This window comes from Lytechinus pictus, chromosome 8, assembly GCF_037042905.1.
Source record: "Lytechinus pictus isolate F3 Inbred chromosome 8, Lp3.0, whole genome shotgun sequence".
Taxonomy (NCBI): Eukaryota; Metazoa; Echinodermata; class Echinoidea; order Temnopleuroida; family Toxopneustidae; genus Lytechinus; species Lytechinus pictus.
This window is the reverse complement of record NC_087252.1, coordinates 36,919,440-36,937,654: the sequence shown is the minus strand read 5'-3', so window position 1 is coordinate 36,937,654 and position 18,215 is coordinate 36,919,440. Positions and strand designations below refer to the sequence as shown.

Sequence of the window (18,215 nt, the reverse complement as noted above, 5' to 3'; positions counted from 1 at the left end):
CAAAAATTGTGACCCCCGGGTATGCGGTTCAGAAATTACCCAACATTTCGTAAGTGCATGCAGACCCAAAATTGCGCGAAAACATGAATTTGTGTACAAATCCAATGCAAATAGTATTTTTAGCCAAAATTCATTAATGTATCATTGTTTTTCATTTTACTGATTAAAATCAATTAATTTTATCTTGTTTATGGTCAAAATAAAGTCCCCGACAATTTCCATTGAAAAAACAATAAAAAACAAAGTCGAAAAACAGAGAAAAACTTTAGAAATTATAATACAATAAAATACATAAGAAAATAAATGTGATGTTGAAATTTTTGTTAAATACATTTGATCAGATTCCTATAAAGAGTATGTGAAACAAAAATTAGCATTTTAGGGGCATTATTTTGTTAATTAGAGCAAACTTAATTCTACGCATGAATTAGCATAATTAATGAGCAATGAGATTTTTTGCAGAATTTGATGTCATAGTTTTGTAGATTATACCATGGGTGATGCGCGTTCCAATTTCCGTTGCGATCGCGCGATGGACGGCTGAGATCAAAAGAGTCTTTTTAGGTGTCAAAATAGCCCAGTCTATTTCGGGTTAAATATCTAAAAGATGGCAGACTTTGACCACTTTTGAAAATGTTCATTTTCTGGTGGGGGTACTTTGAGCACCACTTTACATGTAAGCTTCTGAGATCCTTGCATCTGATTGGCTCAGACCAAATCTGTCAGTGAAAATCAGTGACAAAGTGCTTCATGGAAACACTCCCCCCTTGATTCCTGTGCACACGATGTAGATTTAACCGTGCAAATATTAGTCAAATATCAACACTCACTTTGGCAAATGCAAGTTACACCTGCTGTTTATATTTGCCTAATTCCTTGTTTGAAAAGATGTGTTGTTTTCTTGTGTGTATTTCAATTGCTCGGTGGTATCTAAGGCTGAGTCATCGTATTAATGCCCCTGTGGATGTGTGTTGATTTTTTTGTGTGTCTTATTTTTCCTTTAAAACAAGGCTGATTCCTTTTGTGCATTGTGTGGGGGGAGTCAAATTGACCCCCCTCGACATGTTTCATTTTAACGCCGCTGTGCGAAAAAATTTTAACCGCGCCGCACACGGACTTTTTACTTTGGAGATTTGCACATCTTTTGAGACCAACTTCATGACGTCCGGGTATGCAGTTCCGAAATTAAGCAACATTTTGTGAGCGCATGTCATGTATTACCACTCCCAGTTGCCTTATATCACTAACATTTAAATAGCATGACCTACGTGTACCCAATTGACGTTTTTTTACACATGCATTTGATAATCAGTCCATTATTGTTTATGTTGAAAACAGAGATGTAATTGAATGTACCCTTTACTTAACATGTAAAAGCAAAAAAACAAACAAACAGACAATAGAAACTAGAATATGCATCATGAAAAACACATGTACATGAATGCCCTTTGTGTGAAACTGGGCTTTTATGGGATTTTTCTTGATGACCAACAAATACCCATATTGGAAATATTTAGCGACAGACCAGTGGCGGACCCTGACCTGGAGGAGACAATGATTGGAGGGGCACCGTATTGTTTGCGAACTTGCCCACTTGTTCCAAAGGTTTAATTTCTCTTTAATGGGCCAAGACTAGTTCAAAAGTTGTGTAGAACTCGGCCATTATATAATTCATTTGTGAGCAGCAATTACCTATATTTTGTTCATTAGACCGCTACATGTAATTACAATTTATTCTCTCTTTCTTTATTTCAGTACTTAGCCTTGTATTCTACATCATCTTCTATGCTGACTATGCAAACGATGGGACGGAGGTCCGAGGGTTAAAGTTCACTGCCAGGGCGTTCCAGTCGGGTGCCGACGCCCTCTTTCTACTCCAGCTGATCCTCATGGCAAAGGGATATACCATTACCAGGTAAAATATCAAATAAGAAAACAAGTTTTATTTAGGTTTTAAGGTGTTATATTCTTTTATATGTTTTCAACAACAATATAACAATGTATGATTATGATAGAAAAAGGAGAGGACTATAATATTTCCCTCGGTGGAATGATACCTGACCCACCTGACTAAAAAAGTAATGTGGTTTCGCGGTCTGTGGCGTAATTTCACCACACCTAAAATGATGGTATGGTGGTAAAAAAGTGACAAATCAAACTGAAAAAAATAAAGACTCTAGTTTGGTCACTACTCACTCATTAGGGAGTTTTCGTAATTACTAAGCAGAACGTTCTCTACAATGCCCCAATTTCTTTGAAAATTTAAGTCGAATCACAAGGGACAGCTGAGAGGTTTTTGTCGAAAGTTGGTGGACTGGGACAGCAGATCGTCCAAGGATTCGAAGCGGACGAAAAATTGCAACTATGTCATTTGACCAGAGTCACAGATGACACTGTTGTTTTGATTTCACCAATTTCAACAAAAGCTGATTTGTTATTGAAGGACTTTTGACAAAAGATTTTTACGTTTTAGAAAGCATCTGCAGGCATAGTGATTTGAAAATCCTTAGTAAGAGTGACGTTACAGCTTTACTTTTCTTTTTTTTAGATATAAAAAAAATAAATCCTAATTTTGTCTGGTTTCTTAGAAATGCAATGGCAGATCTAGCCAGATTAGACACAGTACTTACTAATAAAGGGTACCCCGTAGAAAGGAATTCCTTGAATGCTGGAGCGTCCGATCGGGGTAGCCGTGCTAAAGCCGGGGTAATAGTATGCGGCGCTTAGAAAAATTTGTATTAAGCACTATTTAAATGTTGCATATTATTATTATTACTTTCGATTGACTGACCATTGTGTGCAAACAATATGCCTCTTGAAATGCTCGTGTGTCAAACCCAGCTGGATCTGCCACTGAAATGTTCTCAAACCCATATCTTAACAGGCATGGCAAAACCCACAAAAAAGCTGCCAGGAATGACTTTTCAATTAAATATCCCAACTGTAAGAGGAGATTATCATCTTTACAATGATATATTACTCACCAGTGTTGGATGTTCCTAACCTTCATTACAAAGGGAAGAACATTCACTACCTTTTAATATAGAAAGTTACTTTTGAGAAAAGAGAGATTAAAGTTGACAAGTCTATTGAAGCACATTTTAATACTCTCACACTATTGTGCAAGGTGACAAAAAGAGGATTATAACTCGTTGAAATTATCCAAGAAGGGATCATCAAAATAGCTTCAGATTTGTCACACTGATTAGGTACATCCTGTTCTTGAACACAGAGAAGTATCAGTGAAAGATGTTATCCAGCATTCGATTAATTGTAGTTCAAAATTAACAGGAATACTTTGGTTTTCAGGGAGAAGAACGAATTGCGAAGTAATAAAAAAAAGACAAAATATGCGGCTACATTTAATTTACACGGTCAAAACAGCAATTTTGGTTTTGTTTGGTACATCCACTTTTCCTATTATCCATAGGAAGAATATACTATTTCAATAATACTGAAAACTGAAATTTGACAATGCTGACCAAAACCACTTTGAATATTTTACTGAAAATCACTCGGTTTCCCATGCCTTGTCACATGTTGTTTTCATTGAAGTAAAGGTTTAGTGTAATTACCAGTGACTGCTTTGTGCAGAATTAACAATTGTTTTTCTTTTTTGAATGATTGTTTTCCTTGTACAGTTATGAAGCTGGTGATTTTGTAAACACTTTTCAATTTTTTTTTTTTTTCAAGTCAGGGGTTTTGGAATAGTGTTCAGCGTATGTACCATTTGTTTACCAATACAAGTGAAGGTATTAAAGGGGTTGAAAACATGCAACTGAATTTATCTATCTTTTAAAATGTCACTTTTCAGAGGACGGCTCAGCCATTCTGGCACGGTAAAAATCACCATTCTAATGGCTATATACTGTATGCTGTATGCAGCCTTATTCATCTATGAAGTATATGTAAGTATTTTTTTCAAATCAAATGTGTTTTTTTGTTAAAGATGTCACGTTCTTTAACAAACTAAGTCATATTTAGAGACATTTTTCAAGGGAAACTGAACCGAGATTGGTGCTACTAGAATTCATTTGTCTGTTTCTTTTTTCTAAAGGCCTTTGATGCTGGAGAGGTGTTATACCTGTATGATCGCATGGTAGTCCCTTCACATGTATTACTAGTTCCAATCCTATGCCCTTTTCTCTTCCAAAAGGCATTTGATACTGGAGACAGGGCGCGACAAACCCGCTTGCCCGGGGCAAGTGAAAATGATGTGCGGGCAAGCATTTTTCAAAGTCAATTGCCCGATCGGGCAAGTGGTTGTTTTGAAAATGAAAAAGATAAATTGGCAGTAAAGTTTAATAATTTTTTGATAAATTGCAATTATCGGCCAATTATCTCTCATACAATGTCATACCAGTAAAAAAAACAGTGGAAACATGCCAGCGGTCCCGTTCCATGGAGGCTGCCATCTTACTTTCTAAACTACAATGTGCGCATGCGCTACTAATCGACGAAGGAGCTAGCTGGGGAAACCCCTCTCTCGCCCTCTGAGCACATGTACGGACGTACACGAGCGATCGCGCCAGCCGAGTCTCGAGCTAGCTCGCGCTGAATGCATGCAAGCTTCGGACTGACTCGGCCAGGACCAGACGTCCCGTATTTTATTCATTTCTAAAACATTTTAGTTTTTTTTTTTTTTTTAATATATAAAAAAACCACCAAATATCATTAGGGTTTTTGGTTATATGATTGGATTGTTTTTATTTGCTTGAAGTTTGAACTTTTTCCTCTTTCTTTATTTTCTATCCTTCTATCTTAATTTTTCCTTCTTGCCCTTTTTTGTTACATATCTATTTTTATTTCCTGATCCTTTCTCTCTCCCCCTCTCTCTGTTCATTTTCTTTCTTTCCTTCTTTCTCTTACTTGCCTTTATTACATTTCCTTTTTTTTGTTTCCTTCATTCCTTCTCCCTTCCATCGTTTTTATTTTCGTTCTATCTCTCCTTCCATTATTTCTTTTTTTTCATTCTGGCCTCCCTTCATTCTTTCCTCCCTCTCTTTCCTCCTTCCTTTCTTTCATTATTTATTTCATTTTGTCCTTATTCTTTTCCCTTATACTTTCTTTCCCTTTCTTCCTTCCTGTTTTCTTCTTTCTTTGTTTGTTTCTTTCCAAGAATGAAGGCAAATTTTCTTTCCTTCATTCTTTCTTTCCTCCTCCTTTTTTCTTACTTTCTTTTTGTCTTTCTCTTCTTTGTTTTGACTTTCACACATTTATTCATCTTCCCTTTTCTTTTTTTTTCTTTCTATATTCAATTCAAAGAATGACAGAAACCTTTTTATCTATTTATATTCTCTCATCCTTCTTTTATTAGAACTTTCTTATATTTTTATTATTTCCTTCGTTTTCCCCTTCATTTTTTCTTTCTTTCTTCTCAATTCATCTCTTTTCTTTCTCTCCTTCATTCTTTTGTTCACCATCCCTTCCAATTCTGTACTTTTTTCACAAGTCTAACACTGTGTAGCCTTCTTTCTTGATCTTTGTTTTGTCGATTGTCCCATATTTCATTTTGTGAAATCTGGTCACCCTGGCCAGGACTCGGCTTCAACTTCAAACCAAATAAACAATGAGTCGTCAGACTAAAATAGTCGACTTTTGTCGTCGTGATCGGCGGCCAGAACAACTTGAACAAGAGTCAGGAAAAAGAAATGCCAAGGGCAGCGCCAGTAAATCAAGTTCAGCCAGGACAGAAAAGAATAATTAAGAGCAAAAGAATTTTTGAAAAAAAATCGGGCAAGCAGTTTTTTCTATCGGGCAAGCAAATTTTTTAATCACTTGCCCGACAGGGCAAGTGATGAATTTTTTTTTTGTAGAGGCCTGCTGGAGAGGTGTTGCACCTTAATAATAGCATGGTAGTTTATATGTCTCTTGATACTAGTTTCAATTTTATGTTGTTTTCTCTTCCCAAAGGCCATTGATACTGGAGAGGTGTTATACCTGTATGATTGCATGGTAGTCCCTTCACATGTGTTACTAGTTCCCAATTTTATGCCCTTTTCTCTTCCTAAAGGCATTTGATACTGGAGAGGTGTCACACCTGCATGATAGCATGGTAGTTTATGTCTCTTCACAATGTCTAAATAGTTCCAATCCTGTGCTATTTTCTCTTCCTAAAGGCCTTTGATGCGGGAGAGGTGCTATACCTGTACGAGAGCCCTGCAGGGTACGTCCTAGTAGCATTGAGGGCGCTCACCTGGCTGTGGTTCATCTACGCCATCTTCTTCACATTGAAGCACTATCCTGAAAAGAATTCTTTCTACATTCCCTTCTTCTTCTGCTATACGATGTGGTAAGTGAAACGGTTTGTTTCCAATTCGTCCAATGCCAATTCGTCCTATTGCCAACTCGTCCACTATCATTTGGTCTACCATCAGTTCCTCCATTATCCACACGTTCTAATTGCCAAAATGTCCACTCACCATTTCGTCTAATAAAGCAGTGGGTCCAATAGTCATTTCGTCTATATACAATTTGGTCTAATTGGACTAAGTATTTATTGTGCAAAATAAATGAAAATGAAATGGATATTAGACCAACTGGTTATGAGACAAAAGGATCATAGACGAAATTGTGATTAGATGAAGCTATGATTGGACCAAATGGTTGTTAGACAAAGTGTTGACGGAAGGAATGGTATTAGACTAAATAAATGTAGACCATGTGGTGAGTGGATGAGTTGGCAATTTACCAGCGAAATAACCCATGTGTTGGCTCAGTTTGTAGTGTCCATTTCACAACTTGGAGGTCGGGACTTCAAACCTCGGCTGCGTCAGACCAAGAGACCTAAAAAGATGGGAGTTGTTGCTACCCTGTTTGGCATTGAGCATTTTAGGGACAGAGCCTCATCAATCTGGTTCTGCTGTCGGGCCCACGGTCCATTGGGCAGAATGAATTTTCGGAATATTTATAATTTCAAATTTCTATTTCCAACAATGAAATAGGATTATTTTTTAGCTAGGATACGAATACTGGAGAGGCATGAGCGCAATGGATGGTACAGGATTTTCCAAGAGGTTAATACTTCTCCTCGTGTCACTACACATGCAGACCTGCCAACCAGTACGTTTTAGCCGTATTTAGTACGTTTTTGCAACCAAAATACGGCAGTACGTTTTTTCATTAAAAAATACGTTTTTTGTATAAAAAAAAAAAAAAAAAAACATATGTCTCTATTTCATAAAACGTACACAAATATGGTTATTAGATCAATGTAATTTCAGGGAACTTGTTTTTTTTTCAATCATTTTGTAAAAACCAGTGTGAGATATACACAAGTTTCAATGGGTTTTTTTTTTCATCTGCAAGAGCAGTGCGCATTTAAGCTTGCATGCAGCTTGAGCGCCGTGATGGGCGAGTGTGCCAAGCATTTTATTATGAAATACACTTTTTTGGGGGAAAATACAGTTTTTTGTATCACAGAATACAGTTTTTCATTCCCAGAGGTTGGCAGGTCTGCACATGTAGTAATGGAAGATGTGGAGTGTGGTAGAAGGAATCGCGGAATGATCTCCTGACAGATCGCGACATGAAAGCTCCCCCTATGGCTCCATGAGGGGAATGAAGGATGGTCTATTCTACAAGGCCTCGAAAGCTAGGCAACTTGTCAAAAGGGAACCACGCCATTTTCTCTGGCGACAATGGCTCTGGGTTTTATTTTGTTTAAAGGACAAGTCCACCCCAACAAAAAGTTGATTTGAATAAAAAGAGAAAAATCCAACAAGCATAACACCAAAAATTTCATAAAAATCGGATGTAAAATAAGAAAGTTATGACATTTTTAAAGTTTCGCTTAATTTCCCAAAACAGTTATATGCACATCCTGGTCGGTATGCAAATTGGCAGACTGATGACGTCACCCACTCACTATTTCTTTTGTATTTTATTATATGAAATATTCTAATTTTCTCCTCGTCAAGTCAAACAAAGTTTCATTTCTCCCTGAACATGTGGAATTACCATTGTTTGATACTATATGGTTCAGTCAAGTTGGTCCTTATTGTCTAATCTATAAAAAATGAAATATTGTATAATTCAAACAATAAAAAACAAAAGAAATAGTGAGTGATGGACATCATGGACTGACTCACCTAGTTGTGCATATCATTATTTTGTAAAAAATAAGCAAAACTTTAAAATGTCATAACTTTCTTATTTTACATCCGATTTTGATGAAATCTTCAGCGCTATGCTACAGTAGTTTGATTTTTCTCTATTTATTCAAGTCAGCATTTGCCTGGGGTGGACTTGACCTTTAAGATGTCAAAAATAGAGGGTAGCGGTTACGGTTGCAACAGGGTTTTATGCTAGGTTTGGGGTAACGTTTAGGATGAGTATATTGTTAAACCCAGGGTTGAAGTTAGACCTTCCATTCGTGTGTTGAATTTGCAGCGGAGAAATTGTCGCCAGAGCAAATGTCATGGCACCGTCAAAGTCTGTGCTGCGTCTTTAAACAGGAATCCTACCATAAAGGCACTCACTGTCTTTTCATGGCGTCTTTCAACCATTTCCCATTGCTACAGTGTATGCCTAACATGATATGTGATTGTAGGCAATGAATAGCCACTTGCGGGAATCTTGTGGGGAAAGACGTACTAACTTTTGACAAAGATTTGAAAGATAATCATTTTGTCTTCTTACGTTCATGAAAATGAGGAAATAATTATTGCTAACTGTCAAATGAAACATCCCAAATGTAGTAACAGTGCTTCTCTGCCAAATTGTCACACAGCAAAATATATTGATGAAACACCCCCCCCCGAATTATTATTATTCATTTTTTTTCTTAGATTTCTTGTAATGGCTGTCATGCACATTATAGCAACATTAGCCATGCCTAAATGGTTATTTTTTTTTTCACGTTTCTTGCAATGCCTGTCATGAACATTATAGCAACATTGGTAATGCCTAAATGGTACATTTAGTACTTCCTTTTTTCCGGTTTCTTACAATGCCTGTCATCATATCAGCATTGTTCGTGTCAACATGGTAACTTTTTTTCTCTTTTCAGGTTTCCTCCAATGCCTGTCGTCATAGCCACATTGTTTATGTCAAAATGATAACTTTTTTTCTCTCTTTTCAGGTTTCTTGCAATGCCTGTAATGAACATTATAGCATCATTAGCCATGCCTAAATGGTGGAGAGAGAAGGCTATGAATGCTATTGAACTCATCATCGCCTTTGTGGCACAGCTAGGCTTTTTGGTAAGTTTCAATTTGAATTGCTACTTTGTCTAATCTCACTTTGTTCATTCGTCATTTGATCCTTTTGTAAATGATTTAGTTATATATTTGTCTGTAACCAGGGCTGGTTATGATAGTGATGATAAATATAAATATAATAATGAAATTGATTATAAAAATAATAGTAATAATGATGATAACTATAGTAAAAATATTAATAATGATAACAATAATAGTGATGATGATGATTATGATGGTAATAAAAAATGGTAATAATAAGAATAATAGTAATGATGCAAATGGTGATGACAGTGACAATGATAATGAAAAAATAGATATGATAATTATTCTATAACTATATATACTGGGCAAACACGTAAACATATGATTCATATTCAATTAATGTTTTTGACTTATCACATTCAATCAATGTTTAGGAGACCTACCAATATTAATTATTAAAGATCTGCTCCTCCTTGAAATCAACATTTCCCTGTGGCTCTGATGATTTTATATCAGCTATTGTGAAGGAATTTATTTATCAGTGTGTTCGTCCACTGTGTCATATATACATGCAACACGTCTCTTGAATATGGTGAACTACTCTACATTTACAATCTATCTCCTTCATCTCCTGATCAGATTCTGACCAGACCGTCGGCAGCCAATCACAACTTCCCCTACCACGTCCGCACCTCGCAAGTCGGTGTCATCGACACCCCGGACGGCCAGGTTCAGAATAACCCCGATGCATACGAGCACCATGGCTATGCCACCAACTTATTCAACACCGATCATCAACCAAACTTTACAGAGCTGTTCACCGTAGGGCAGTCCAACAAGTATGCGCAGAACCAGCCCAACGGTAACGCAAATGGAATGGTCAATGGTGCCTCTAACGGAGTCGTAAGTACTTGTTTTAGATTGTTACAGATAGGACAAATTTTAGCATAGCTTGTGGCTCACCCAATTGAATTGAAGGTATTCATAAGGGTAATTTTTTTGATGGGGGGGGGGGAGGGATCTAAATTACATAATAATAATAATATTATCTCTTGCCTAATTCACTTAAGAATTATTTTTTATTAAACACATCTGTACATACTTATTCAACAAGAAATGCCCAAAATATCCATATTCCACAGTGCAGTACTTCCATCTTCAAAAACAGTATATTTTATCAAGGACCAGTTATTTGGAACTCAATCCCTTCTGACATTCAATCAAGCCCTTCGGTATCTGTTTTTAAAAGGAAATACAAAACATTTTTATTGTCTAAGTCTTAGATTTATTTTTGGTTCTCCCCCCCCCCCATTCTCATTCGGTTAAGGTTTAGTTAGGTGTTTGTTTGTTATGTTTTTTTGTTTGTTTTTTTCTCATTGAATTTGTGATTATATGATGTTTTTAATATTTCTTTAACTTTAAGTACAATTTTTGTTATGGGTTGGCCTCACACAAGGTTTCTTCCTTTTTGGTCATTACCTTCCTCACTTTCTTTAAATTTGATGCATATTGTGTTTACATTGTCTATTTTTTATGTATTTTTATCTTGATCTCTTGAGGAGAAATAAATGAAACTTGAACTTAATAAAAATATGGACCATTCATATATACTGTTGATGGGGGGGGGATCGAAATTACATAATAATAATAATAATAAAAATATGGACCATTCGTATATGCTGTTGATGGGGGGAGGGATCTAAATTACATAATAATAATAAAAATATGGACCATTCATATATACTGTTGATGGGGGGATCTAAATTACATAATAATAATAATGAAAATATGGACCATTCATATATGCTGCTGATGGGGGGAGGGATCTAAATTACATAATAATAAAAAAAATATGGACTATTCATATATACTGTAGCACATCTTCTATATTGATATACTCTACTGCACTTAACAAGAATTGGTATCAAAGATATTATTACCCTGGCTGTAGCCGAGCCGCCATACAGGCGCTCAGGCATTCAAGGAAGTTCTTCCTACCAGGTACCCATCCACCTCACCTGGGTTGAGTGCAGCATAATGTGGGTAAATTTCTTGCTAAAGGGAAACACGCCATGGTTGGGAATGGAACCCACATCCCCCAGATTAAAAATATCTCATGTTCAAAAATGCATTACAGTTGTCATTTTCCATTTAAAATTCTAATCCGCAAAGTCAAGGTGTACTGTGCTTGAATGTTGGCAATTCTATGAAATAATAAATAAACATTGCATGCATTTAACCCTAAATAGACTGGGCTATTTTGATGCCTAAGAAGACTGGGGGGGGGGGGGGGGTGCTGATTCAGCCCCCCCTATGATCTCGGCCGTCGACCGCTCGATCACAATGAAAATTGGCACGTGCGTTAACCATGGCATAATCTCCAAGACTGTAGGATCAAATTTTCCGAAAAATCTCATAATTCATTAATTATGCTAATTTATGCGTAAAATCAAAGATTTGCTCTAATTAACTAAATAAGGCCTCTAAACTGCTAACTTTTTATTCATAGACTCTTTGTAGGATTCTGATCAAATGTACTTAAAAAAAAATTCAATATCACAATTCTTTTCTTATGTATTTTATTGTTTTTAAAATTTCTTATGTATTTCTTTGTTTTTTGACTTTTTGTTTTTTATTGTTTTTTTCAATGGAAATCGTCCGCTACTTTATTCTGACCATAAACAAAATGAAATTAATTGAGTTTGATTAGTAAAATTGAAAATAATGATACATTTATGAATTTTGGCTAAAAACACAATTTGCATTGGATTTGTACACAAATTCACATTTTTGAGCAATTTCGGGTCAACATGCCATTACGAAATGTTGCGTAATTTTGGAACCACGTACCGGGGCGTCACAAATTTGGTCTCAAAAGTTGCGCAAGATCTGAAAGAAAAAAGTCCTGGAATGGCGCGGCGCCAGCTTTTTGCGCTACAGATTTATCGCGAAAAATGTGGAGGGGGGGCTGAATCAGCCCCCCCCCCCAGTCTTTTTAGGGTTAATCATCTTGATTGTTACATAGGCCTGATGTGAAAAGGAAAGATTATTCTTGTTACTATTCGATACTGCTGCATAAAAGAAAGCCGTGGCAATTTGAACTGAACACAAATTTTAAGATGAACCCTGAATTTTTTAAAATAATGTGGAGCGTCATCTGCGTATTCTGACTCTCACCTCTGAGACAGGGTCGTGGGTTCAAATCCCAGCCATGGCATGTTCTCCTTCAGCAAGATATTGATCCACATTGTGCTGCACTAAACCCAGGTGACGTAGGTGGGTACCCGGCATGAATAATTCCTTGGATGCACCAAGTGCCTTTGGCAGCTGTGCTAAAGCCGAGGTAATATATGGTGCACCATTGTGTAGTCACTAGATAACACGTGCCTCGTAATGACAATATATATTATTTCTAATCAAGGACAAAGCTATTAAAAAATTAACATTCATTGAGATGCTTTTTCATCATGTATGCAAGCTTTTCTGATATTTTTGTTTGTTTGTATTTTTCTTTTAACAGAACCACAATCCACAACGTGATGTATCCGGTATGTTCATGGCCAAGTAGGTGAGTTCATACACTGCATGTTTATTGACCAGTGCAACATTTCATTCCGGTAGATGAAGCATCTTGATAATAATAATATTACTTACATAAGATAAATATTAAGGGGATTGTTGTACGGTATTTTTGATTGGTTTCTTGCCAAATATTTAAACAAGTGTCACATGTATGAATGGTTTTGATTGGCTGTAGAGTAGGAAATCAGTTATTTCAAATGTATATCTTCATTTTGCCAACATGCTTTATGTGCAAATGATTCAGGGTGAGGGTCACGGCCGTCCCAAATAATTCAGGGTTCGAAGGGTTAATTCAAACAAATGTTGCGTGCAACAATCATATTGATTAGCCAATGCAAATGTTGTGTCTAGAAGATTAACAAGAGTTTTTTTGTTGTTGTTGTCTTCCTCCTTCTCTCCATACCATCTGTCTATCCTGCCATTACTACCCTTTCTGACCGCTTTCATTCCAGATGAGGAGCCAGCCATGTGAAATGATGCCTTCACACACACACAAAAATGAGTTTAAACATGATCAAAGTAGGTAGGGAAGTTGAAAGCAATCAAATTGCATGTACATCAGCACCGTCAACACACCAGGGCTCCATAACATAACGCTTAAAAATTGATCGTGGTGCTCGTTTATACGATTGATTTCATTGGTTGTTTGTGTATGATCAGGCGTAACATTCAGCCCATGATCGATCGCTAAGCTTTTTGTTTCAGGACCTTTGTTTCCTTTAGATTTGTTTTTACAAATTCTTTAATTATTTCAATCGAAATCGACAAAGACTTCACAATGTTTCATTATAGTCTGCTGTGCAAACCCTTCACTCGAGTAAAGGGTCTGAATTGCAGCCTACTCATGCCTTGTGTACTGAAGGCCCTCGAAACAGCAAGTTTTGTACGTGCTAGTCTTTGCGTGGAGACCCACTTGTTGATCAAAGTTTCAATAAGAGTTTGTGCCTGCAGACTAGTTTCATCATGCATTTGCGATTTTCTCGATATATTGTCTTGTAGATAGGTTCCAACCTTGAGTACTTTGTGCATTTTAAATGCAACTAAGTACCGTATCCATTCCACGTGATAAATCTTAGATTTAGGTTTAAATTACTTTTAAGTTTAAGAATGACTGTGCATCAAGTGTTGCCTTTGCATTGATAGACATACATGGCCTAATCTTTTGTGGTGATAGCAATTTTATTATCACTTATGGGGTGTTGCAAAAAACTTGCAATTGATGGCAAGTCAATTTAGGTCCCAAAATCATGCATTTCATTGAAAATTTGGAATTGATTGATGGTCTGCTTCTTACATCAAGAAGTATAAATCAGTGTACTGTTCATTAAAATTGATCTATCAATAGTAATTTTGCTTAACTGAAATTTGCAATTGATTGCAAATATTTTCTTGCAACACCCCCTCGATAGTTGCTCTGCATTGCCTACCAGAGGGGAGAGGAAATCTGGTCTTTCATATTGAGAAGTACTTAAATTTATATATTTGTAAAAAGACAAAAAGTCTTACTTTGCTGTGGTAGATGCTCCTTTAGATTATTTTTATTGTCACTTTTAATATTATAAGTGTTTGCCAGCCGTGCTGACATTTACAGATAAATTGGACTAATTGGGTAAAAATATTGTTATATCCTTGACATTTCCATGTTTTCTATATTTGATAGAACAGTAAAAATCAGAAGTCGAAAAAAAAAGGTACCCCGGTAGACCAAAAACTGAATGCTCGCGAGATCAGCATCAGTCCTGGATTCTATTTTCCAGAATTATTCCAAGTAAAATGTTATTACTGATATCTTGACAGTGAATGAATAGATGTTTTCAACTTGATCACATTCATGAAAATCTATAAAAAAACAATGTGTTGCATCTGAAACTGGACAGACTTTTTTTCCGCCCATTGATTGTTGCACATTGCATCTGAAAGTAAGGATCAAATATAAACTCGACCATCACCAAAAGGGTGATTGTCCACTGCTATGCTTGATTGTACTTTTGAATAGAAATTTAGATGTAGTTCACATGTGTTTTGAAGCTGATACTGTGCAAGTTTAGTACACACCAAAGACCACTGTTTACCTCTAATGAGCAATTTTCGGATGGTGCACAAACAATTTACGAAGGATATGAATGTCCACAATTCTGAGATTTTTTTTTTCCGGACGTCTTGGGAGTGAAGAGTTGTAAACTACTCAAGTCTATTTTGTGTGGAATTTTCACATAATAAGGTGTGTACTGTGGCTGAACCAGGCCAGTCAGCATTTACAAACAAAATACCTATTACAAAAATTTATAAGCAAAGATCACGCAAGTTGATTGAGAACAAGGAAAACCTTACAATTTGGGGGAAAATAATTATGCAAACTTCAAAACTTCAGTGCTTGCTTAACCCTATCTAAGACTGAATTGCACATGGATATACAATATATTGAAAGGTGTACAGCTTCATAACTGGTATTATTTACCTAGTTAAAAAGTACACATACATCAAAGACCGAATGCAATAAACATACATGTACTAAAGCATAATTATAAACATTTGGGGGGTGTTTCACAAAGATTTAAGTATGACTTAAGTCGCACTTAAATGCCGACGCGTAGATGATATGCAAGTCGCGATCTTATTGATAGATACGCATTAGTGCGCGTCCTCGTGACACGATCTGACCAATGCAGTCAAACCTTTCATATCGTACGCAACTAGGCATTTAAGTGCGACTCTAAGTCATACTTAAATCTTTGTAAAACACCCCCAGGTTTGGTTATCTTTTGTGGCATAAAATGGGACTTTTAGTACACTGCAAAAACTCCGGTGTTGATTTAACACCAGCCCGGAATTTATATATGTCTACACCAGAGAAGTATTGAAACAACACCAGTTTGGAATCAAACCGATGCTGTTTTAATACTAATTGGTGTTGTATAAACACCTATCTGGTGTTAGACCAAAACGTAACTGGTGTTTAACACTCCTCTGGTGTGGACATATATAGATTCCGGGCTGGTGCTAAATCAACACCAGAGTTTTTGCAGTGTAGGTTTTAAAATTCGCACCTTTTGCAAGTTGTTTATGTGCCCCTTGAAAATCGTGCTTCATCTATATTTATATTTTTAGTGCATTCTACATGCATTGTATCACGAGAGTATATGTCTGTTGGAATTCACTATTAGGTATATTATACTTATCATCTTTCATTTATGATTGGTACATTGCATCATTAATCTTTCCTTGCATAGATATGTGAGATTAATTGTTTTGCACACAATCTTATACTGCTTATTGTATTGTAATTTTGTTTCACCTAAGTAGAATTATTATGCACTATTTCTCAGAGAGAAAAGATGAAAGAAAATGAATGGTGTGCCAACACAGTACATCATACGATGTGTGGTGTTACGTCTATATTTACATATATATCACCTTGAAAATCAATACCTAAAGTTGACCTTGATAAAGAATTTAAAGTACTGTATAAAAGAAATAACTAGAACAATAAATGATATTATAAATGTAATGTACAATGGCATTCCCAACAACATGCATGTAGGCTGTAGGGGATAGAGGCTTAAATATGTTTTTTTTTTTCACCTTGAATGCTTTTCCATCCATTCTTAGCACCAATTTGTGTTCAAATGATTGTATTTGTAAAGTGATGTAAACTTTCTAAAATGTGAGGCTGACAATATCTATAGTGGTTTTTTGCTTGTGTAAGTTGTGGTACAGCCTTTTATCATAGATAATATACACACAACCACAGATTATGCTTGTAATACCAATGGTTGTATTCGTAAAGTAAAATAAACTTTTAAAAAATGGGTAGCTGACAACTTTGTAGTTTGCTTGAGTGAATCGAAACAAGTTATGATAATGATGATAATATATACATTGTAGCATTTATGACGTGCTGATTATCTAGTTACAAATTCAGTGGCATACTATATGCTACCCTAGCTTTAGCTCCTGCTGCTAAAGGTGCTTGGTGCATGTAAGGAATAAATGCTGCTAGGTACCCATTCACTTCACCTGGGTCGAGTGCAGCACGATGTGGATCAATTTCTTGCTGAAGGAAATCACGCCGTGGCTGGAATTCCAAGCCACGTCCCTCTTTTTCAAAGTCCGGAGAGTCGTCCACTGGGCCATGATGTTCCAGGCTTGTGGTACGTCATGTTTTAATACATACCAACAGAATGTTTGAATTTTCAGTCGTTCATCCCCTTTGCTGACAGACCTGCCAACCAGTACGTTTTTGCAACCAAAATACGGCAGTACGTTTTTTCTTTGAAAAATACGTTTTTTGTTAAAAAAAAGAAAAAATAAATCGTAATTTATTGAGAAAAATAATCTCTTTATGTCTCTATTTCATAAAACGTGCACAAATATGGTTATTAGATCAATGTTATTTCAGGTAACTTGTTTTTTTTTTCAATCATTTTGTTCAAACCAGGGTGAAGATATACACATGTTTTAATGTATTTTTTTTCATCTGCAAGAGCAGTGCGCATTTTAGCTTGCATGCAGCTTGAGCGCCGCGATGAGCGAGTGCGCCAAGCATTTTATTATGAAATGCACTTTTTTGGGGAAAAATACAGTTTTTTAAATCACAGAATACAGTTTTTCATTCCCAGAGGTTGGCAGGTCTGTGCTGATATTGTGATAAGAGAGTATCATAGATTGTCATACTGTATATTACTGTGTATGTTTAATCTCATGCAAAATGCTGAAAAAAAATCATAGAAAAATAATCTAAAAATGCAACTATTTTCACCTCTAACACCTTGATATTCTGTCTTCTGTTCTATGTAAATATTCATGTACATACCATCATTCCAGAGTAATTATTATTATTGAGGATATTGTGAATTAATATATTTATAGAAGTACACTTTGAGAGTTTGTTCTGCCTTGAAATTAACATTTTTTGACATCTTGTACTTGTAGATTGATAAAGTACTATCGAGATGCAGATAATACCAAATATGAAATGTTTCATTGATAGTTTATATGTGTATAAGTTTGACAAAGCCCTCTACTTTTCTTGTATATTAAATCTTGATTGGACAAAGCGCTATCGATGACCTGCACCCCCAAACCAACTCTAAACTGCGAGTAAGAGTTCTCCGAACATAAATAACTAAAACAATTCTTTGGGTTTTCACAAAGTAAAGTTTTTTTTTTCATACTGCCAACATTGAAGTTGAAAAGTTAAATAAAAGTCGAGAAGTATTTTTGTTTTGACACCAATTATTCAGCACTGCTTGGAAGGCTTCATTGATATTTCACAGTGTGCACATCTCATGCTTTAGAGAAATCAAAACCTTGTTTTCTCCAATTTTTTTGAAGCACTCATTGAATTTGTTTTATATTCAGTTGAATACTTGTGTTGGTTATTGTTGATCAATTTTGACAAGTTATATGTAACTTTGAAGCTTAGGATTTATGCTTTTTCAAACGTCA

The 18,215-nt window shown here is 35.9% G+C and overlaps 1 protein-coding gene across 1 annotated transcript in view; it reads left to right on the top strand.

The window, feature by feature from the left end:
* Nucleotides 1-17,733, top strand: part of LOC129266551 (transmembrane protein 145-like) — a 31,499-nt gene extending 13,766 nt beyond the window's left edge. Inside the window, exons 8-14 of the mRNA XM_064104014.1 lie at nt 1,756-1,915; nt 3,815-3,908; nt 6,120-6,292; nt 9,083-9,203; nt 9,825-10,088; nt 12,706-12,753; nt 13,220-17,733. Of these exons, the coding sequence (XP_063960084.1) occupies nt 1,756-1,915; nt 3,815-3,908; nt 6,120-6,292; nt 9,083-9,203; nt 9,825-10,088; nt 12,706-12,753 (860 nt within the window). The 3' untranslated portion in view covers nt 13,220-17,733. The remainder of the gene's footprint in view (nt 1-1,755; nt 1,916-3,814; nt 3,909-6,119; nt 6,293-9,082; nt 9,204-9,824; nt 10,089-12,705; nt 12,754-13,219) is intronic.
* The last annotated feature ends 482 nt before the right edge of the window (nt 17,734-18,215 follow it).